This window comes from Scatophagus argus, chromosome 8, assembly GCF_020382885.2.
Source record: "Scatophagus argus isolate fScaArg1 chromosome 8, fScaArg1.pri, whole genome shotgun sequence".
NCBI lineage: Eukaryota > Metazoa > Chordata > Actinopteri > Scatophagidae > Scatophagus > Scatophagus argus.
This window is the reverse complement of record NC_058500.1, coordinates 19,785,037-19,808,294: the sequence shown is the minus strand read 5'-3', so window position 1 is coordinate 19,808,294 and position 23,258 is coordinate 19,785,037. Positions and strand designations below refer to the sequence as shown.

Below are 23,258 nucleotides of genomic sequence, written 5' to 3'. Positions count from 1 at the left end.
CTCCATTAGTCCTCGATTGCAATATGGTCACATGCAGTACTTCTATCCCCAGCCAAATGATCTTTGAGAAACCAAAATAAGCAAAGCAACAAGCGCTAAAAGACATCACACATCTATAATCCTATATGGATGTATGAGTTTAGGTTTGATATCACTGACTCTACAGGCAGAGGAAAGCAGAGAGAAATTCTTTAAGGCTTCTGGCGAAACTTAGGTGAATTCAACTGTCTTCTATAATAAGACAGACGTGCCTCCAAGCTCTATCAACGTCAGTGTTTCCAAAGTTGTTGAAAATGACCAAGATTTATTACTGTCTGTCATGGGGATCATATTGTTAAAGAACTGCACTATATGGTGGAAGTTAAATCTTTTTAAAATAAATAAATAAATAAATAAATAAACTCCCATATCTAGATCCTCTTCTGTGGTCTCTGGAGGTGAACCTCACTCGACTCTGTGTACAGTCTGTGCACTAAGTCCCTGGGTCTTTAAAATTCATCCTATGCTTATTGATGAGATACAAAGCAGTGAGGCACGGTGATGACGACAACAGTATTGTTTTGTTTTGTTTTGTTTTTTGAGGGGGGGGGGGTTCAGTTTAAGGTGTTGAGCCTGAGACCTGACTATTCGCTGTACATGTCACACAGTGAATGAGCTGATTGTGTTTAATGTGAAAGCTGTTGGTCATCGTAACAAACCCACAGGAAATTGTCTCCCACCTCTCTACACAGTGTTTCATCATCTTTCAGCTGATTGTTTTTTGGTTTTATGTTTTTGCAGTGGGCAGTTTGAACCTAACTTGTGAACATAGTGGAGCGATTATTTTCTGAGGAGAACAGTGGAAATTAAAGAGATATAAGGAGACTAAATATGAGTTCTTCATTTATTGGCAGGCCAGAAAAAGACTGATATGTGAATAGGCCTTCCAAACTTAGACCTAAGAAGTGTTCCTGAAGGTGCCAAGGCTGTGAAAAACCTGCCTTTTCAGTATCACAGGTATGAGTCTTTGAGCTTTGATTTTATTTAAAGGATTAACTGTGTGGTTTTGGACAGAAAGATTTTAAATTGTGTAGGTTGTGGAGTTGTGACTACTATACTGTGTATGCCCAATGTAAAACTACTTCATTGTCTGAAAATCTATGTAAACCCAAACTTTACAGCTGAAATGGCAGATGCTAGACTCACACTTTGTCATATACCATGAAAGATTCCCTTTATATTACAAAACTTCCCCTGTTAAAATCTGTAAATGTTACCATATGGCTATTTTGTTACAGTTCCTTTTTAAGAACAGACAGTGCGTAAATTTCCACTCTTCAAAAGCTGTAATTTTAACTACCCTTCTATTCCTGGGAAAATGACAGCCTTGGTTATGCACAGTTGCTAGAGAGGATATTTGCAGAAATTTGTTCAAGTAGGCTTCAGCTCTGACAGCTGAGTTCACCCAAACAGACAACTGTCTTCTGAAAGAAAACTGATATAATTTGACAGTGCTTTTCTTGTTTTTATACAGATGAGGTCCAAATGCTTTTATTACAAGAGAAGACACTCTTCAGATTCTGCTCCTCTGGAAAGGGACAGTTCAGTCAGTACTATTCAAACGCAAACAATCTCTTTAATCAACAAATGACAGAATGTGCAATATCATCAGGCCTGGAGCTGATCCACTGAAAGTATATGACTTTGTGGGTTTAAATGACATTTTCAATGGCTTCCTTATTTGAATGAGCTTAACAATACTGTTTACAGTATAATACAGAAATAAAATTGAATGTCCCTTTTAAACCAAAACATTGGATTGAAGACCTGTCATTTTCCTTGTATACTGAAAGCTGCACAAATCAGTTTATATTGCTTTTTTACAATTTACACAATGGATCAAATGACTGTGTTGTGAAATGTGTTGCTTCAAGTGAAAAACCAACTGATCAGTCCACTCTGCTTTGTGTTTCAGAAATTTGGTTTGTTTCCCGCTGCTTGAGACAGCTGCATGCAACATGTCCAGCACCGAACAGCAGGCAAAGTTAGTGAGTATCACTAGTTAGTAGAGCTGTTAGAAGTAATCAGGTATAGGACCAGGTGGAGACCAAAAAAGAGCCAAAAGGAGAGTAACTTTAATCAGGTAACCAGAAGCACAACCTCAAATTAATTTTAACGTTCCATGTCTGCTGGATGTGTAAGGCAGCTGTTGGTAACACATTTGCCACATGGGCAGATCCAGAGGCAGGGCAGCAAGGGCATACATGAGAGCAGCACTTTGCCCTTGCATCATGCCCTGCTCCTCTGTGGATGAAAGCACCCCTCTAATTTGACTGGTGGTAAATGCAAATTCTGAGGTCTTTGCCACTTTAGTAGAATAAAATTAGAATAGGTCTGAACCTCTTGAGGTTCAAAGTGGTATTATGAGACAGGACTTCCTTCAGAACATCAGAATTGGTCTTTCTGCACATTCACTGATATTATGAAATGACAGTTTTTAATGTTTTAAACTAAAATGCTTATACTATGCTTTTATACTATCTGGCCTCTACAAGAACATTTTGTAGAGACTTGGTCTGTGATGACATTTGAACCTTGCAACAGTGTTTTGTACTGCTTCCTTCCAGAACCTGACAGAGACTTGATAAATCTGTGAAAAAATAATTCGATGCAAAAGCTTATCAGGGGCAGATGGCATTTTCAATCTCTAATATTCTTCTGTATCACGTAAAGGTTCTTGAGGCAAACACTGAGCGTTCATCTTTCTCATCATGTCGTCTTTCTCTGTGGACACAATTACTGGAACATCTCTCATAATATGAAACTTACCATAGTACATGCACCCCCCCCTTCAAGTTCTCTCCTGACAGCACTCCTCCTCCCACAAATATTTCAACACAAAGGCCCCAGAAAGTAAACAAGCTTTAACAAGTAATCAACATTTCATAGGCTCTTTTGTGAATCAAAGCGTGGACAGATGCAATTACAGCAGCAGATAAAGAGGAGCTGGGGAGCAAAGACATCAACCTGCATTCTCTCAGAGGGGATTTACTGTCTGTCATGGACAAGGTGTGCTAGAAATTGTTGTGTATTACTTTGTTGTACTTAGTTTTCTTGTTGTCACAAATGTCAATTTTACACTCTGCCTTGTTAAAACACAACTGAAGAAAGGCTGCGTTAGTTTGGTCAGAGCAACAACACCTTTTTGCGGCCCGAGTAAACCTAATTGGCCTATATTAAATAATATTTGATTGGAAAGGGTAAAATATCATCATGAAATACTGGCTTTCAGTGGTGTCGTGCTGGTCTGGTCTTAAAAAAACTCACAGCAGTTAATTCATACTTTTCACTGTTAGGACAGTGATGGATTCAGATGGAGTCTTTTATTATAATCTATTTTGATAAGTTATACTTATGTTGATGGCTTACACAGAGTAACCCATCGCAGCTGGAAACAGTTGATTCTGTATTCAGACGTGTGTCATTGGAAAGAACGAGGTGTAACTTGAGATGCGACATTAGCAGCCAAACTGCATGCAAAGCCTACAGGCTGCATTTCACAGAGAGGCAGCTGCAGTGCTGCACCCTTGTGTATCACTGCATCATGGTCAGTCAGAGAATCACTGTGTAGCATTGAAAACCAATCCATCCTTTGGGCTTGTGCTCCAGTCACGTAAGTGATATCTTACAGTGTGTGCCATATAAATAATGCACCACTCCTGTTAAGCTATCCAGCATCATGACATTCAAGTTTGCACTCCGTTTTTAAGTTTGTCCTGGCAGTGTTCATTCTTCTGCTTGATATGTTGTAAGTTATCCTTATAGATCATGTGGTGGCACACTCCTGCTTAGCACTGCCCAGTGAGCAGTACAGATACACAAAGTACACATGCATACATTGAGACATTCCAACATTATCAAACACGGTTGCTGTAGCTCTTTTGTTTTTCCAGAGGGCAGGCCCAGCCCTCTTTATCAGGTATCAGCATGAGAACAGAGGAGCAAGCCGCGCCTGCCTGGCATCTATCTGCCTCAAACGGCGGACAAAGTGTCTGGTTTCTTACAGTACAGCCTGCCCTCTCTCTGTTGGCTCCCTGTGTGGCAGACCTGGCTGTAGATGAGCTCATCTGTGATGTGCTTACCTTGTGAAATACAAGTCTTTGTGTTAGTTGCTTGTATTTGGCTTCAAAATGTGAAGCTTCTTGGGCAACACACTCGGGTTCTTTGGACGTTATTCTTTGTCCTCTTCAAAAAATGGATGATTGGGAAGAAATAGCCCACAAGCTAATTTGTGTTCATTTTGTGGTTGGAGCATATAAATCCATATCTGGATTTGAGTTTGCTTCCAATTTTGTACCGAACATACCCTTTATACTATTATCCTTAGTTAGTCCCCACCTTTGCATGTATTTTTTGTGTGTTATTAGTAAATCTGTAAACCGTGTACCATACTACCTTATAACCAGTTATCATCATTATGTGACCGCATGCTTTTACACTGTCATAAGACTAAATGACAGAACACAGTACAGCGGCCCCATTTCTAAGGGAAAGTTGCTTTTATTTCACTGAACAAAAAAAGCATTACTTCATTTCAGTGAGCATTATTTATGGAAAAATAAACAATGATGAAATACATCATACATTAACCAATTCAAGAATCACATTAACTCACTTTAGGACCCTTGGAGGGTCCAGGTCCCCTCCAGTGAGCTGATAAAATAAAATGAAGTCAACGCTGGATCTGGTTTCTTTCAAACTATATCATTATTCACACTATTCAATAACTATATTGAACAGCTCAGCAGAAGTTACCCGACTTGGATAGACAAGCAGCGCATCACTCCTTGGTTTGAAATATAGTGACTATGATCATACTATAACCAGCTTTTGCCCCCAAAGTCATAAAACACTTTTTTCTTGTCTGCAAAGATACTTAACAAACGTGATGTGTAGTCTAAGCTTGATTTATAGGGGTAAAATCTTATAAATAGCAGCTAATTACAGTTCCTGCATCATTTTTATGAAAAAGGACAGTAAGTGTTCGGTTTGAATAGCTTTGGAGTCTGTACCGAATGTGTTTCATACTAACCATCATACATCATGAAACAACTATAAGAGTTTACTTCTGTCTTGTCAAGTCTCACCATTCTTGCAATAAGGACAGGCATTTACATCTACTCATGTGTCTGAAAAAGTGCAAGAATTTCATCAGGTCCCTGTTGAACTGCCACAAGTAAAATGCCTATAGTAGCTCACTGCATTTGCATAAGAAAATTGCTTTTTCAGTTTTGTGTTTCTGCACAATTCAGATATATTTTGGAACTATTAGACCATCTGGTAGAAGGCTCATTCAGAGTCGATTTGTTCGGCAAACATTAGACAACATTAGATTGTTTCGTTTTAGGCATTGCATATTGTTTGCTGAATTCATTCATTGCATATGTGTTTAGTTCTGAGGTTTAGAATGTAGATTAGGCATTGATTCAACTAGTGCTAAGATTTGCTGATGTCTCAAATACCGACATTATCAAATATTTTGCTTCCAAATTATATCTACAGGCTTTCTCCACACTGTATGCTTACAGACTTGCTATATGGAAAGTTCAGTTGGGAAATTAAGCTTCTTCCGAGTGCCACATTCTGTTCCTCCAATTGCACCACCACTTTTTCAATACAAACAGTTGAGTTAGAAGAGCCCCAGCAAAGAGACTGTGTTTAGCTGTCTAACAGTGTGCCAGATGGCCCTCTTCTTTGTGGCGTCAAGTCTAAACAGGAGAGATGCTTTCACACCTGGTTTTATCCTCGTGCATTTAACTGGAATGTCAGATAGTTCAGTGCCCCGTGGAGCCTCTCCCATTTCTGTTTTCTCTCTCCAGCTTTCTCTTTTAGTCTGAAAGTCTGCAGCTGTTTCTTTTGTTTGTTTCTTGTTGGTGTCAACAGTATGACACTAACAAGAAGCACACCCGAATATGCAATGTCTTTCAAAGTGTTCATTTCAATAGAACCGCCAGCCTTATGGTATTGAGGTATTATCAGTATCTGTCTCATTTGAATGGATTGCCACAGATAAGAGTAGAGACAAGATAAAGGAGTGTGGGTGAGGAACACCATGTAGACTGTGTCTGCCTCATTATAGATAGGGACCCAGATTAAGTGTCACTTCCACATGTCACACATGAGCATTGCCTCCTGGACTGGATTTGTAATGTGTGCCTGTAGTGTTTTCAAGGACATGAGCACACATTTAGTAGGAAGAGTCAGCATCAAGGTCAGATGGAATTTTCTAAACCCATGATTTTGCAAAAACCCCAAATATGGGTTTTCCCAATCTTAATGTCAACTGCATTATGACAGTGTGTCATCCATATGAGCTTCCTGTGAACTATTATGTTTAAAACCAGCTATAAACTGTTTATTGGCCATTTGGAAGGCAGGCCAGCAGTGAGTGATAGCGAGCCAGCTTCTATTTCTATTAGCTGGTTATGAGACCTCTCCATCCATCTGCTCCCTCTCCGCCCAGCTCCTGCTCGTTTATGCAGAGTGGCTACAATTTACTGACGGCCATTTTGTCTAATGGATGCCATTCATTCATTCCCAGCTTGCTCTTTGGCAGGCACTCACCAGAGTCCATTAGGAAATGAGTCCACTGCAAAACTCTACAATCACGCAACTGCAGACTAATGCCAAGATCAAAACCTGTCTGACTCCAAGTGATTTAGTCTTCATTGCCAAGCTGATTTTGTATTCTGTACCTGTTTGCTATTTCTATCTCTATATGTGTAATGAGATACATTTCAATGTAAAACTGACTACTCCAATTTGCCATTCATCTCATCTGTATTTGACATATTGTATCACCATAACAACGGTTTTAGCAACAGGAAGACAGTAGGCTGCATCAGAAGTGATGAGTAATGCCTCTGTGGAAACACCGATACCATATTAACTAGAGGCACTAGTGTTCACTGTTATGCTCCCCGATTAAGGACTTTTTGATGCACACAAACTCAGTGTCAAAGAGGATCCTCATTTCCATAAGCTAGCCTTAGGCTTTCCCTGCACTTGTGTTTGATCTGCGCGTCTCATCTAGGGAAGGAAACATGATCAATAGGGTGACTCAGTGGGTATGTGTGTGTGTGTGTGTGTGTGTGTAACTGTCCTTCCTTAGCCAAGGAGCTCAGCACTTTGCCAGAAGACAAAATAAGCACTATGTGATATGAAAGTGCAGCATCATCATGACTTCAGCAGAGCTGGTTCAACAAAAATGGCTGTCTAGTTGCATTAGCTAATTGCACACTCCATTGTCTGTCTGCCATTTGACATTTTTTCATCTGACCAGCTGTGCTGATTCAAATCAGGCAGATGAGTCTAATCACTTTGTTCCTCTGTGACTATACTAAGTTTAGGCTTACCTGTACCAATCAGAGAAAAAACTTAAAAGATTATTGATTCAGCTATTATGAAACTTACAGATTCACAGGTCAGTGATCTCCTCTTAGACCAAACAACCAACACCATGCATAGACTGCTGTTGGTACCTTTTTTGCTCAGCATGGTAGTACCATAGATAAATGTAAAACTGATATATCATGTTCTGCTGGGCTTTATGCTGCACTCACACAGTGTCTGCAGAATGGGAGGAATGGGAAACCCTCTGATATTCTCACTTGGTAGACTTCATGTATCATTCCAGGATGGTTACTTTCATTGTTAGCCTTATGATGGGCTCAAAGTACACAATATCAGCCTGATAATAGCCCAACCAGACATAGCATATGTGGAGTGAAAATGGGTGTTGGCCCTTATAACTGAGTGTTTTATCCCTTGCAGTGTATCATGGTAACAACGGACACCATCTGGGGCACCTCATAATGTCCCCACAATAACTTTTTTCTAGAATTTTTTCTATTTGTCTCCTAGTGTTACAGACTTGATGTCATGTATCATGATATTGACCAAAGGAATACAGAGCGGTCTCCTGTGAACAACTGTAAACATTATGTTTTTGGTTCTGTGAAACAGAGGAAAGTGTCATAGTTGGTTCTTCTGTCTTTTTTTCAGGCTTTTTAGAAAATAAGACAGCCAGGCTCACACAAAACAATTTTTCGATATCCCTGTTCTGTGAAGTTGGTCCGTAAAATCTCATGATGACATGCAATTGTCAAATCAATTCAGTTTATTTATTTAGCACCAAATCACAACAAAAGTTATTTTATGACACTTTCCAGTTAGGGCAGGTCCAGACTATACTCCATACTACTATTAATAATAGCAATCGGTGTCAAACAGGACCACAGCAGGGGGTCTACCACAGTCCATAGGAACCTTTGAGACAAGAAAGCACCAAGACTCCGGGGAAGAAGGCAAATTGGTTACATGCATTATTGTGACATGAATATGTACAGAAGGAGAGTTAGAGGAGGTGAGAGAGGCTCAGGTGTGTCAGTGTGGTTATTCTAGATTTGGTGTGAGTGTGAGTGTATGTGATTGTCTGATTTTGTGTGTCGGCCTTACTGGCGACCAGTCCAGGTTGTACCCTGCCTCTCGCCAGTAGGCTGCTGGGATAGGCTCCAGCCCTCCTGCAACCCTGATGGATTAGGCGGTAAGGAAAATGGATGGATGGATGGATGGATGGATGGATTGATGGATGGATTGATGGATGGCTGCTGCAGTAGCTTAAACATCTTAGTCACATCTATTTTTCACAAAGTGGGAAAAACAGCCATGAGAAATTCTTGATTACAGAATTTAGTGATGCATTAAGGTGTAAGCATCACTAATGTTGCAGCTGGTAAAAACTAATGTCAACTATATACTGCCGGGTTGCTTAACCTATAATAATATAATATAATTTAATAGTTGATTCATATTTTACATTAACAATCTGAATCTGCAAAGTAAACAGTAACTAATGTCTCAAAAACGTAGTAGTCTTCCCTTCAAACTCAAATAAGCAATCAGATGTGACTTTCTGGAGGGCCTACAGCTATAGTAGGACACCTAAATGGTTGCACAGCCAAAAATGGTAGGCTTGCCAGCTAAACACGTCCATGGGCATCTTGCCTGTGCAGGTGGGCAGATACATTCAGGCCAGAATACAATGCTGGGCTGTGGCCAGGTAGGGGAGGAGAGCCGCCCCCAGCATCCAGAAGCAGATGTTACCTCATGAATGCTTGCCTAGGAATCTGTGACTCATACCAAATCCCTCCTTCTGCTTGAGCAAAATCCCTGAGAACCTGCAGAGGAATGACACTGGGAAAAGGAAAGAACATGGTTTGGTGGAGGGTAAATCATGAAGTGCGTGACAGAGGGAGGGAAGGATGAAGGTGGGAAGGATTAACAGATGGATAGATGGATGGTTGATGAATAAGGTGGGTGGAACAGCAAACTCACCTTTTCAACCTCCTCACTCTCTCCTCCTTCAGTCTGATAGAATGATGGGTTCCATCATAGGGGGAAGTATTTCAAAAGCTGAGTGAAGAGAAAATAAACAGGAGCAACTGCAGAGGAATCAAAGCCTTGAACTGATGAAAGTGCTCCCAACATCCTGTCTGTCACTTAGCGGAGGAGGCCGTCTGCCTGTTTGGACAAGAGCCCTTTGTGGCTTTGAGTGGTAGTGGTGCTAGATTAGTTTTATGTGTGTGCTGAAGTCAAGTGACTGCATGCGTGTTTCATCTATCTAAAGCACCCCCCTCCCTCACACACACACACACACACACACACACACACACAAAACTCTTCAGTGAAAGCATGTGTCTAAAAGGAAGGTGACTACTGCCGTGTGAATGATGTCTCATCAGTGAAATATGTGTGGTACTTTGGCCAGGCCTGGGAGAGGGAGAGGGGTCCTTGGGAGCAAAATTAGAGATCTGCTCCCCTTTCCAATGTTGTTACATTTAATTTCCCACCCTGTCTCTCCTTCACCCTCTCATTTTCTCCATGTAAAGTGCTGTAAGCTTGCCATGTCTCTTTTTGCTTCTCCTCCCTCTGCAAAACCACATCACACACATACGCACGCTCACTATTACATGAAACTACACAGTTACACATGCACACTGCTGCATGCTGATAATAGTATTAACCTTACTGGGGTTTAATTAACTTTATATATCTTTACATGTTAATTATTAATTAAATCTGTGTTAACAAAAAAGTGCAGTCATGACATTTGCTATTATGTTACCTCTTACTTGGAGCCATAATGAGCTTAAGCTTCAAGAATAATAATATACAACACAACACTAATTGTTATGCAGAAGTAAAGGAAGACCCAGTTTGAAATCCTAGGGGAGAAAAAATAGATTGCAATATGTTATCTTTACTAGAATTAAAAGCTTATCTCACTTAGTAAACACATTCATCAGCAGGTCAGTTTTACCGTGCATGTGTCAAAGTGATTTAAAGTTTGTCATTCACTAAGAGATGGAACTGCATCACATTCTTATATGAAATTAAATAGAGTTCAAACAGAGTATTTTGAGACTGCTTTAGACCAGATGCCATGGCCTTCACATTAAGTGTGGTCTTAGTTTAACTCTGCCATGGTTTTAGTGTAGTTAACATTAACCAACATCTAGTAAACATTTTTGACAAGGTCACAATAACAGTATCAGCTGCTGGATTCAAATTCAAAGGGATTTATGATATGTCATAAAAATGACAAATGAATGTATTTTTTTCTTTGAGATGGTAACACGCCTTAAAGTCTACATAAGAAGAGGAATTTTAAATACCTGCTTCTTCCTACTTGTCAGACTGCTGGAAGTGCAGAACAGCCCTGTGAAACATCTGAAACTCTGTGTCCTCACATGGGGACATTACATTTTGGGTTTACTGTACCTTGTACCTTATGCTAGACAGCACAATAGTGCAGTGGTTAGCACAGCAACAAGATTTTAGGTTTGAACATGCCAACGACTGGGGCTGTCAGCCAATGGGATGGGCTCCAGCCCTTCCACAACCCTGCACAGTATGAGCGATGATAAATAATGGATGGATGATAACAAAAGCACAATACACTAATTACCGTAAAAAGGAGATGACGGACATTTCAGCCAAACCATTCTACAGCATGTGCCACTAAAAGCCCAATCCAGTTGGCATCAAGAATTGTGCCGGTATGTGAGGACAATGGGTTTATTTTACTGCATAGCACAATGAAATCACCGATGTGTAACAAAGTATAAAATTGTTGGCCTGTGTGAAATACTGCAAAACAGTTGTGTTCAGTTTGCAGGCATAAGAAGACACCACATGTCAAATTCACCAGTGCGAAACAAAGCAAAAATCTGTTCAAAGGTTATTGTAAAGGGGAAGTCGAGGCCTAAAGGTTGGAGAAGCGTCTTGTGATCTTTATTAACAACCGACGTGCCCTTGAGCAAGGCACCCAACCCCCTAACTGCTCCCCAGGTGTCTGACATGGAAGCCTACTGCTCCTGTGTGTGTGTTCAAAAAAGGATTGGTTAAATGCAGAGGAAAAATTCATTGTACGTAAAAAAAAATATATATACTGTCAATAAAGCAGATTTTTCTTCTTCTTCTAAAACTGCATAGTAATCATCAAGCAATTTTGTACTTTGTTACACACTGGCAACTTTATTCAGTTATACAGCAAAATAAATCCATTGTCCACATATTAGCGCATTTTGTTTTCAAACACAGCTTACCCAATTTCCCCCAGGAATGAACAAAGTATTTCGGATTCTGTTTAAATGATCAGTTTTTATATTCAACGGGTTCTACTGATCTCAAATATCCAGGAGAAAATGCACAACATATCAGGTCTCAGAATGTGATAAGGCTGAATATCAGGTCTTACTCATACTTAGCAGACCCCAAGCGGAGAACCATTAGTATAATTCAGCAAACTACTGTATAAGAGAGAGTAGAATGTTTGTCAGTGGAAACAGCTATCACCCCATGACCTCGGCCTAATGATGGCAACAGTGTAGAAGCAGTTAGTAATTATTGTTTATATTGATGATGAAAATGCGTGACATTTAGGGCCCTATTTGCTACAACTGACAAACAAGAGTGCATTCTGTCTGTCCTGTGTTGCACTTTGGCAAATGTCACTGTTGAGACGCAGAGACACACACACTTGAGGTTGGAGAAACAGCTTGTGACCCAATGGTTGCCGGTTTGATTTCCCCTGGACTGGCAGGAAAAATTTGGGTGATTAATTGATGCTCTCCTCCTCCATTAGTAAAGACTGAGGTGCCCTTGAGCAAGGCACCTAACCCCCTACCTACTGTTCAGGTGCCTGACATGGCAGTCCACAGTGTGTTTCACTGTATGTTGCATGTGTGTGTTCAGTCAGTGATGTGTTAAATGCAGAGAAGAATTTCAGTGTATGTAAAAATATATTGACAATAAAGTTTGAAATTTAAATTTGGACATGTTTCCTCTCAGTGATAAGTTGGCTGTTTACCTAGACAATGTCTCCCTCCTGAGGCTGAAAATGAATTAAACTGTGAAGTAAAAACCCAAAGCCTCACATTAACTAAATGTAAGTCCATATTTTACAGTATACATATAATTGCCATTATCCTATTTCACACCAGTTTGTTTTGGCTATACCGCTTATCCGTCAGGGTCGTGGGGGAGCTGGAGCCTATCCCAGCTGACTACGGGCGAGAGGCGGGGTTCACCCTGGACTGGTTGCCAGTCAATCGCAGGACCAACACGCAAAGACAAACAACCACACACTCTCACACTCACACCTAGGGGCAATTTAGAGCAGCCAATTAACCTAATGTGCATGTTTTTGGTATTGTGGGAGGAAGCCAGAGAACCCGGAGAAAACCCAGGCAGGCACAGGGAGAACATGCAAACTCCACATAGAAGGGCCCAGACCGGGATTCGAACCTGGAACCCTCTTGCTATGAGGCGACAGTGCTAACCATTGCACCACCGTGCCGCCCGTCATTGTCAAATTTTATATTATATCTTATTTGTATAGTTTAACTTCTACATTAATTCATGTCTTATGTTGTCATTTTAACAGTTTTTTCTTTTTATATACCGTATGGGCATTGGTGGAGGGAGTCTGAATAAGAAGAATTTCATTGCCAAAGACTGCGTCAATGTAATTGTTGTGTATATGACAAAGAATTTGAATTATAATTAAGTTTTGCTCATTTCTTACAACGAATGTTGTTAAGTATTGTCTTTTTAAATCTTACATCTTTCTTTTATTACAGTCCTTTACATTGGCCAGATAGCAGTAACTGAACTAGTTAACTGTAAATATCTACCTGGTGCCCAGGTACGCTGCCTTTCAAACTGGACATTATTTATTATCTTACTTATTTTTATTTGTTAAAACAGTACAGTTATTTTTTCTGGATGATTATTATTGTTAGTTAGTTAGTTTGTTTGTTTTCTTTTTTAACTTTGATAATTTTTTCATGTATGGCCAACACAAAATACAGAAAACAAGAAATTTAATTGTACTAAGTAGTGCTATTACTATGTCAGATCAGACAGATAAAGATATTATCTAGATATGTATAGGAAATTTGACAAAACATAATAATGCTATGAGTCAAATTCATCTTTAACTTTGTTTATTGTGTGCTTTGTCTCTGTTTTGGCAAATAAATTCAAGAGTCTGACTCCAAGAGTCTGGTTCAATAACTGTCAGTAACAGTATATTGTGACACCCCTAGTACCAAGTGAGTAATTTGTCATAAATATGACAAAAAATCTACGGTACTACTGTCAGGGAACGGTCACAGGAAAATTACTGACTTTTAAATGCAATACATGCACAACCTAACCTTAACCTGCTAAGGGCCCAGTAACACTTTCAGGCGGTGTTAGGAGTTCCTGATTTATACAAATTATGCAAGCAAAACATATAACATTTCTTTCTGGAAATATTGTACATATAAACCCCCTCTGAATGTAGAGAAATAAAGTACAAAATCTTATAAAGAAAAGTGTTGAAGTAATGCGTCAGTCTGTAGCTCCAAACTGCCCTGAAGACCTGCATGCGTTCAACTCTGCGCAGGCAACGCAGCTCAAAGCTTGTGAAGTTTGCGGTGTGTATGTACCCTGCTGGAGACGGTCCAACTAAATAGCCATACCATAGCTAGCTAACATTGCCCTGTGCTAACCGGGCAGTCGTACAATGACATGATATTCTGCAAGAGCCGAATAGCAGTTAAGCGGCAGACATATTAATATAAACACGTAAGTGATTCAACGCGGTTTTACTATCTTGCTAACGGTTTTGTAGATTAGCTTGTTTAACGTTAGCATTAGCTAGCGTTAGCTAAACAAAGCCAGTATGATACACTTGAGGCTCTGAATTAGCCTGTACCTGACCGATACTATTTGAACGTGTCAGTTTTTTGCTAGTGGTGTAAAGAATACTCTCTAACTTAAAGTAATGCCTTTGTTTGTTATGTTGCCCATTAGCAAGGTTGAGTTTGTTTCACTAGCTAACCAGACACGTTAGCTAGCTATAACGCCAGCTATCAGCATCATTGTCCTGTGTAAAAGGATTCTGAATACTCTTCCCAGTGCAGTATATATCTCTTTGTATTCTTTTTATTTGTTGCATTTGTTTTCATAACCCAGAACGTTTTAGCGAAAGTATGTCCATTTCATTTTTCTTCTGGCAGATCAGGCTGTCCAAATGGTTATCATGTCAGGCACAGCCACTGTGCTGCAACAGTTTGTCAGTGGGCTAAAGAGTCGAAATGAAGACACCAGAGCAAAATCTGCCAAAGACCTGCAGCACTATGTGACTACAGAACTCAGAGAGGTAACAGCAAAAAGAAACATGGACGAAATGGAAATCATCCATGGCAATGTCCTTCCAACATACTGCATAATGAATGTTGTTGCTGGAGGGTGATCACTTGTGTACACTGTTTCCGGATTCCACATTCCACTTTTCTGTAACTTTGTCAGCATCAGTACAAGTTGTGGTCATCAGTCTTTATTTTTACATATATATGTTTTTATGATATTGGTTATGTACCTTTCACAGTTAAGCCAAGATGAAGCCACTACCTTTTATGATGAGTTAAACCACCACATATTTGAGCTGGTGTCCAGCTCTGATGTGAATGAGAAGAAAGGAGGGATTCTTGCAATTGGTAAGCTGTAAACATTGACATGCCAAACTTTGCAGTTTATTTTCAATTTTTAAGTAACTTAAGGTGTGGTGGAATGTGATTAGTTACTGCTGCGGATATAGGTGACATGAAATTGTGTAAATGTCACAGATTATGCAGTGTATGTGTGTAACAATATGTTTTCAATAATTTGTTCCAGTGAGTCTGATTGGCGTTGAGGGAGGCAATGCCACCAGGATCAGCCGCTTTGCCAACTACTTGCGCAACCTGCTCCCCTCCAGTGACCCCGTGGTGATGGAGATGGCCTCAAAAGCCATGGGCCACCTGTCCATGGCAGGGGACACTTTTACTGCTGAATATGTGGAGTTTGAAGTGAAGAGAGCCCTGGAGTGGCTGGGAGCAGACAGAAATGAAGGTCGACGCCATGCAGCAGTAAGTGACCAGCAGACTGCAGTGACTGTTTGTTGTTGAAATACCACCACTTCTTGGTGGTGTTTATGGGAGGAGGAGATGAGTGAAAAGGACAGTTTGAATCAGGGTTGTCCCTTTACATCACTGCCTTTTTCATTTTTACTTTCCAAAGTAGCAGTAGGCAGTTGGTGTGACTGGTTTAGTTTTTCCTGGATGGAGAACTCACTCATTGCTGTTCAGGAGACCATGCTGAATTGTGCGAGTAAAGGAAAATAACATTGTCTTTTGCCGTTATGGCACTGTTATCCCCTTATTCACTTTATGAAAATAATTTTTAAATACAGGACTTTGGCAAAGTTTTCTTCAGTATCAGCTTGGTTTTTGTCTTTGTCACAACAGTTTGAAGCCAAGCTTAAAATGAAATACTGTCCCACATAACAAACTTGCACTGAATAAGAAGACATGGATGTGCTTGAGCTTGTCAGTTGTAACAGAAGTTTCAGTGACACCTTTGCTCTCTGGCCTTGTTTATCTTATCTGCTATTATTCTCTAATGTTATGATGAGTCTTAAGAAAACACAAGCGCAGGGAAAACAATACTATTATAGAAATAATAGAAAATAAGCTAGGTTTGGTTACTAAATTAAGTTAGGCTTTTTTGTGATGGATTTTCTAACATGGGTTGTTTTTCAGCTATGTGGAATCACTTTTCAGATGTCCCAATAATAAGTGTCAGGATCTGGCCTCCTCTTAAAGAAAATTATATTTTTGTGGACCGCTGTGTTTGCTGACTCTGCAGATTTGCATTGTTGCTACCAAAGGCAAATTGATTGTTTGCCGGTTGATTGTGTGGACTAACTGTCACAAGGCTTAGGTTTTTTTGCCTTGCATTGTAACATGTGTATCTGTACTGTTAGCTCCAACTATAAGACACTGTTGCCTTACTATATGTACCAATGATTCAGTCACAATGTGAGCTAGGTGGAACCTGTGTGAAAAGCATGCACTTTAGTTAATGCATTTAGATAGATAGAAAGATAGATATATACTTTATTGATCCTGAGGGAAATTCAATAAAGTTATACCCTCACTGCTGAAACCCTGCTCTTTATAGGAGTAATGATGTGTGATTTGATGTTCTCACATTTCTTCATAGGATAGGTTGAAGCTAAATGTAGTAACAACACCTTAAGGTTCACAACGTTTAGTTGCAGTATTTCTGTGAGGTTTCACATTTTATGAATTCTGAAGGTTGAACTTCTGAGCCCTGGAATAATATAATAACTACTGATGGTTGTCTGTAAGCAAAATATTGAGACTTTTTTCACTTAAAAGAAGTCAGGTCAAGGAAGACAATTAATGTCCAGCCATTAAACAATTTTGTGCCTCTTCCAGGTGCTGGTTTTGCGGGAGTTGGCTGTGAGTGCACCCACCTTCTTCTTTCAGCAAGTGCAGCCCTTCTTTGACAACATCTTTTACGCAGTATGGGACTGTAAGCAGGCCATCCGAGAAGGGGCTGTGTCTGCATTGCGAGCCTGTCTCATCCTCACCACACAGAGGGAGACCAAGGAAATGCAGAAACCACAGTGGTACAAAGTAAGACATTCCACTGTTTTGTGGCAAATCAATTTTCTTTCTCTCTGTAAATGTTGTGTTTGCCAGAGGAAAACCTAAGTCCATGTAATAGGCAATATGGGTGTTTGTCTCTTCTGTGACAGCAAACCTTTGAGGAGGCAGAGAAAGGCTTTGATGAGACTCTGGCCAAAGAGAAAGGGATGAATCGTGACGACAGGGTCCACGGTGCTCTTCTAATCCTGAATGAACTGGTTCGCATCAGCAGCATGGAGGGAGAGGTGAGGGGCGAAATCATTGCTGAAACTTTCTCATATCCACAAACGAAACATTCCTTTTACTGTCTTGTCTCAATGACAGCGCATGCGTGAGGAGATGGAGGAGATCACGCAGCAGCAGCTGGTCCATGATAAATACTGTAAAGAACTGATGGGATTTGGAACCAAGCCTCGCCACATCACACCCTTCACCAGCTTTCAGTCGGTGCAGCCACAGCAGTCCAACGCCCTTCTGGGCCTGCTGGGCTACAGCACACCTCAGGGCTTTCTCACCTTTGGAGCCACCCCAGTGCCCGCCAAGAGCTCGCTGGTGGAGAGTCGCTACTGCCGTGAGCTGATGGAAGAGCGATTCGACCAGGTAAATTTTACAGCAGAGGTCTGGCTCTTCCAAGGCTTCGACAGTTGTTTTGTCAGATGCTTGATTTGAGAATTACGGTTATTACTAGTAACAAACCAATTAATCGAGCTGATATCTGGTATTTTGAGATAATCAGCATCAGCTGAAGCACCCTTGAACCAGCATACAGTTTTGGTTGCTAGTCTGGGCTTCTAAGTGCTAGATGTCTTACTTAAAGCAAAGACGATCTACAAATGTCAAAAAGTAAAAGACTCAAGTATTCTGACAAGAGATTGAAAGCAGCTACAATTTCATTTTACCATTAAATCTGTTTTCCTTGCTCCAGATTTCTTCAAGGGTTTTACCCACTCATTAGTCCATGCAGATGGGCACGTACAAATTGGTTTAGTGAGCTATAACATTGAATAGAAATATCATATTTAACAGTCAAGAGGTTAACTTGGATACCATGTTAGAAATAATGCTCTCACAACATCGCAGCAGGCTCATGAAGAGATTTAACAAGTATGTCACAAGGTCAGCAACACAAGGTTAGTGCTGTCCCAAGCACCAGGCAAATCACAGCTGACACCAGCTTTTATTATGTGCTTCCTCCAGGTGTGTCGCTGGGTTCTGAAATACAGGACCAGTAAAAACCCTCTGATCCAGATGACCATTCTCAACCTGCTTCCACGCCTGGCTGCCTTCCAGCCACATATCTTTACAGGTGGGACTAAATAATGTATGAATGTATTCCAAGATCCATTGGAATCCATATGCATTCTGCATTTTTTCTCAGAACTATATCCACTGGGTCTCTGTAGTGGTTATGGAAATAGAAATTTAGAGAGAGCCTTACCAATATGTTCTGTTCTCCTCTGTCCTGATATCGATGGGCTTTGTTGTAATAAATTGCTGGTAGTTTCTCCCACTCAGTAGATTTATGTGTTGCAACCTGTACAAAGCTTTACATCTGTGTTTAACCATTTACACTGTGATTGTTCCATCCTTTGTGCAGACCAGTACCTGTCAGACACTATGGGCTACCTGCTGGGCTGTCTGAAGAAGGAAAAGGAAAGGACGGCAGCGTTCCAGGCTCTGGGGCTGCTGGTAGTGGCTGTCAGGGCAGAAATCCAGCCGTACCTCTCGAAAGTCCTTGAGATCATCAAGGCTGCCCTGCCACCAAAGGACTTTGCGCACAAGTCAGTAATTAAAAACATGAAGCCATTTATAGTGTCTGTATATTTTAAATTCTGTTTTTCAGTTCAGTTGTATTTAGCTGTTATTGTCTTAATACACAGTTTTTGTTTTCCTGTCTCATTATGTACTGATTTTTAAGAATCATTCTAGTTTAGTACTTTTTGGTAGCGTTACACTGGAAAGAGACCCTTTATTGCCATGGGCTTCCATATCTTTAAGAAAATGAAACCAAAGTCTAAGTTGTATATACTTTGTTGTATCTTCTCTGTGGTAGACCTGTTTAAAAACAATTTTGGAAAACTGTCCATGACAGAAAAGAGACTTACCATTAGTCCATGTTTGTTCACTCTCCCATCTTTCCTGTATGCAGGAGGCAGAAGACCATGCAGGTGGACGCAACCGTGTTCACTTGTATCAGCATGCTTTCCAGGGCCTTGGGTCCCAGCATCCAACCAGACATCAAGGAGCTGCTGGAGCCTATGCTGGCTGTGGGCCTCAGGTAGGACATAAAGGATTCACTAGTGTAACAGTTCTGTTCATTGATAAACATACCACTACATATTTCTTTAAACCCATCTGAAGATACCGGTGATAATAATGTTGGGTTGTTTGCTCATTGTGTCCTGTTCATGTAGCCCTGCACTGACAGCAGTGCTGTATGACCTGAGCCGTCAGATCCCCCAGTTGAAGAAGGACATCCAGGATGGTCTACTGAAGATGCTCTCCCTGGTGTTGATGCACAAGCCGCTGCGTCACCCTGGCATGCCCAAAGGCCTGGCTCACCAGCTGGCCTCACCAAGCCTGACAAATATCCCTGAAGCCAGTGATGTAGGCAGCATCACACTGGCCCTGCGTACACTTGGAAGCTTTGAGTTTGAAGGCAAGAACCTTGCAAAAAAACTCCACTTTAATACAGAGTTTTCATATTTTATATTATTTTATTTTATGTTAGGTTTATTCTTAAGAAACACAGAGAGAAAGTCCACAGAGTGAAAACTGTGTTTAGGCCCTCAGTTCTTTTCTAATGCACCAAACTCCACTGATGATTGATCTTAAATTTAGTTTTGTCAGTAGAGAAAAATGATTTTCCGTTGTGGGTAGTGGCAAGTGCAGAAAGATCTTAAAGCATAAGAAGAAATAACTGATAGAGAAAATGCCTAAGAGCCTGCATGGTACACAAAGAAATGGTATGGTTTAATGTGAAGGCAGAGAAGCCTTGGCTAGAAAACATTGGAACAATTGAAACAAATTCTGGGTGCACTCTTACAACAGGGTTAATATATTCTGGCTGCAGTGTGTGTTGACAGCATATGTAATGTTTGCAGTGACAGAGTATTGTGAATTCCTAAAAACTGAACTTAGGGATCATTCTGTTTTTTTCACCAGGACACTCCCTCACCCAGTTTGTGCGCCATTGTGCTGATCACTTCCTGAACAGTGAACACAAGGAGATCCGGATGGAGGCAGCTCGGACCTGCTCACGCCTCCTTACCCCCTCCATACACCTGATCAGCGGCCATGTTGTCAGTCAGACTGCTGTGCAGGTTGTTGCAGATGTGCTCAGCAAACTGCTAGTTGTTGGCATCACTGACCCAGGTAAAAGGGAAACTAAAGGGCTTATAGTATCATATGGTTGTATTTAGTTTTGTTTTCTTTTTGTTTTTTATTTATGTAATTATAATTTTGCTAGAATAGCCATTTGATTTAAACAGATATTGCATTGTAGCATTGGAATACACACCTGTTTTGGTGTGTCATGTTAAGATATTCAACATGACTTTTCGTTGTCCCTGTTCTCCTGCAGATCCAGACATTCGGTACTGTGTGTTGGCCTCTCTTGATGAGCGTTTCGATGCTCACCTCGCCCAGGCTGAGAACTTGCAAGCGCTCTTTGTTGCCCTAAATGATGAAGTGTTTGAAATTAGAGAGTTGGCCATTTGCACAATTGGACGGCTCAGCAGCATGAACCCTGCTTTTGTCATGCCCTTCCTGCGTAAGATGCTCATCCAGGTAGGAGAGGGCCAACATAAGAGTAGTTACATGACTAATGATTCATTGTCTTGCTTTTCTCTATGGTGTTGAATGTCCCATGCAATTGTTTTTCACCCATTAAGGGAATTTTGCTGTTGAATTGTTCGATTGAAAACATTAGCACACCTCCTTAATGGCCCTCTTTGGCATAAGATTTCCTCATCAGATTTGGTACACTGACATGATGTTAAATATAAGTATAATGTTTAGATTTTATTGAACATTATGAAAATCGTTCAGTACATCCTTGTTCTTTCTGAAAAGATCACCTGTTATCTGTTGTTTCAATTGGATACCTTTAGAGGGCAGCAAAGGCCATGGTATTGTGAACTGCTTAAAAACAGGTTTTGCTCCTGTAACACCCTTATGTACATTATGGATGAACCTCATGAAGATTTATTCCATGTGTTGAAGAACGGGTTTGTTAATCTTACTTCTGGTTTGATTTTTGTTGCAGATCTTGACAGAGTTGGAGCACAGTGGTGTTGGCAGGAACAAAGAGCAGAGCGCTCGTATGCTTGGTCATCTAGTTTCCAATGCCCCCCGCCTCATACGGCCGTATATGGAGCCTATCCTCAAGGTACAACTCTGCTGTTTTTTCATTGTAAAGGTATATGAGTATAAATCAGGTTTTTACTTGGGAGTACCATGTGTATTCTCAAGCCTGTGTCTAAATAAGTTAAAGCTTGAAAGGGAACTTTACACATCAGAATCCATTAACAGGCATTACTGCATATGTGAATACAGCGTGTAGAGTTATAGAGGGATGAGTTTAACATAATCCTGTAACCCTCTCCTCCTCTGTGAATGTGTGAAATTAAAAATAATACAGTATCTCAACAGTTTTTAAGCTGCTCCTCCTAAATCCATCATATCTGACAATGTTAAAGGAGTCTAATGTTAAATCACTGGAGGACTCTTGTCTATGTCTATGTCAAGTCTATTCCCAAAGCTCCCTTTGCTAATTATGAAATGTATATAAGGTCAATAATTTAGATAAATAGAATTTCATGGAATTGTGGAGTACTGGGCTTAAATGACCCTGTTATCTTTTACTGTTGCAGGCTCTCATCCTCAAGCTGAAAGACCCAGACCCAAACCCCGGTGTGGTCATTAGTGTCCTTGCAACCATCGGAGAGTTGGCTCAGGTAAGGTTGGATTTAGTCTTTAAATGCTTTAAGTTTCATGAGGACAGTATTAGCTTATGTATCTAATTGATTGTTTGCCCAGTTCATATCTTTACATTTTTGGACTCTCTCAATCTAACAGTTTTAATGCAGGCAGTCTGAGCTTGTCCTTTTTCTGAAGTGGATGTGTGTTTTGCTCCACCTTGTCCAGGTGGTTCGACATTCCCCACCAAGTAGTCAGAAAAGGCCAGTTAAAGGCAGGCAGACTCTGCAGTTCAGACAGAGTGCAGGTGATGCTCAGGTAGACCAAGTGTTCAGGGTTGTCTCAGTGCAGGAAGAGGCAGAAGCCCAGCTGCTCAGAAATGAACACAGGAAGACACAGGAAAACGTAGGGATCCATTAAACCCAAGTTCTGCAGATCTGAAATCTTCTATTTTTGGTAAAGCATACTGTTAGTAACAAGGGACACAGATGAATGGACTGACAACATATAGACAGCACTAATAATAAAAACAAAAATTTACCATTTGAGCAATTTGACAGATGCTTTTAAATCTCCAAAATAGTCATTTTAATTTTAAAGTGATCATTCTGTCCATTTTCAGATTTTAGAAGATCTTAATGACAAAAAATTGAGCAGATTATGATATTTCCTTAGTTTTGATTTTCTTCTCCTGTCTCTGCCTTCTCAGGTGAGTGGCCTGGAGATGAGGAAGTGGATGGATGAGCTTTTTCCGATTATCATGGACATGCTGCAGGACTCATCTTCACTGGCAAAACGACAGGTATGTAACAAACGTGAGCTGTCTGCCTCATCTGGTTCTCATTTCTTAATTCAATTCTTTTCAGCACAACTAGAAACACTGGAAATATTTGTGTCTTGGGTACAATAAATACTGGTCTACCTCAGTGAACATGAAGGGACAGAAATTCTGGAAACACTTAAAGTCACTCAGAAAACATTTGGAGAACATTGTTCTTCTAGTATTTCCTGTTTATATATGATTGTGTGCCAGGAGCTGACACAAGGTGGGATCACCCAAAAATACTAACCTATAGCTTATCAGTTAGGGACTGAAAATCATATTGAATTGATGCCAGGGTTAGGCAAACAGGAATAATAGTTGGAGTTTGTGTTTAAACCTGTGCAATGGATACATTTTATTACAAGTACACTTAAATAACAACCCAAAGAAAAGTGCACCTAAACATTAAGCTTCTGCTTCTGACA

General features: G+C 40.4%; 1 protein-coding gene across 4 annotated transcripts in view; it reads left to right on the top strand.

Annotated features, from left to right (window-relative positions):
- Positions 1 to 13,984: 13,984 nt before the first annotated feature.
- Positions 13,985 to 23,258, top strand: part of mtor (mechanistic target of rapamycin kinase) — an 80,045-nt gene continuing 70,771 nt past the window's right edge. Inside the window, exons 1-17 of one of the 4 annotated variants that reach the window (XM_046395609.1) lie at positions 13,985 to 14,178; positions 14,613 to 14,755; positions 14,984 to 15,092; positions 15,271 to 15,503; positions 16,878 to 17,078; positions 17,201 to 17,335; positions 17,415 to 17,690; positions 18,288 to 18,396; positions 18,688 to 18,871; positions 19,240 to 19,368; positions 19,505 to 19,749; positions 20,256 to 20,465; positions 20,674 to 20,879; positions 21,358 to 21,480; positions 21,965 to 22,048; positions 22,239 to 22,415; positions 22,720 to 22,812. In XM_046395609.1, the coding sequence (XP_046251565.1) occupies positions 14,627 to 14,755; positions 14,984 to 15,092; positions 15,271 to 15,503; positions 16,878 to 17,078; positions 17,201 to 17,335; positions 17,415 to 17,690; positions 18,288 to 18,396; positions 18,688 to 18,871; positions 19,240 to 19,368; positions 19,505 to 19,749; positions 20,256 to 20,465; positions 20,674 to 20,879; positions 21,358 to 21,480; positions 21,965 to 22,048; positions 22,239 to 22,415; positions 22,720 to 22,812 (2,643 nt within the window). In that variant the 5' untranslated portion in view covers positions 13,985 to 14,178; positions 14,613 to 14,626. Of the gene's footprint in view, positions 14,179 to 14,612; positions 14,756 to 14,983; positions 15,093 to 15,270; positions 15,504 to 16,877; positions 17,079 to 17,200; positions 17,336 to 17,414; positions 17,691 to 18,287; positions 18,397 to 18,687; positions 18,872 to 19,239; positions 19,369 to 19,504; positions 19,750 to 20,255; positions 20,466 to 20,673; positions 20,880 to 21,357; positions 21,481 to 21,964; positions 22,049 to 22,238; positions 22,416 to 22,719; positions 22,813 to 23,258 lie in introns of those variants that run through there. The other 3 variants (XM_046395610.1, XM_046395611.1, XM_046395612.1) reach the window with 3 other exon arrangements.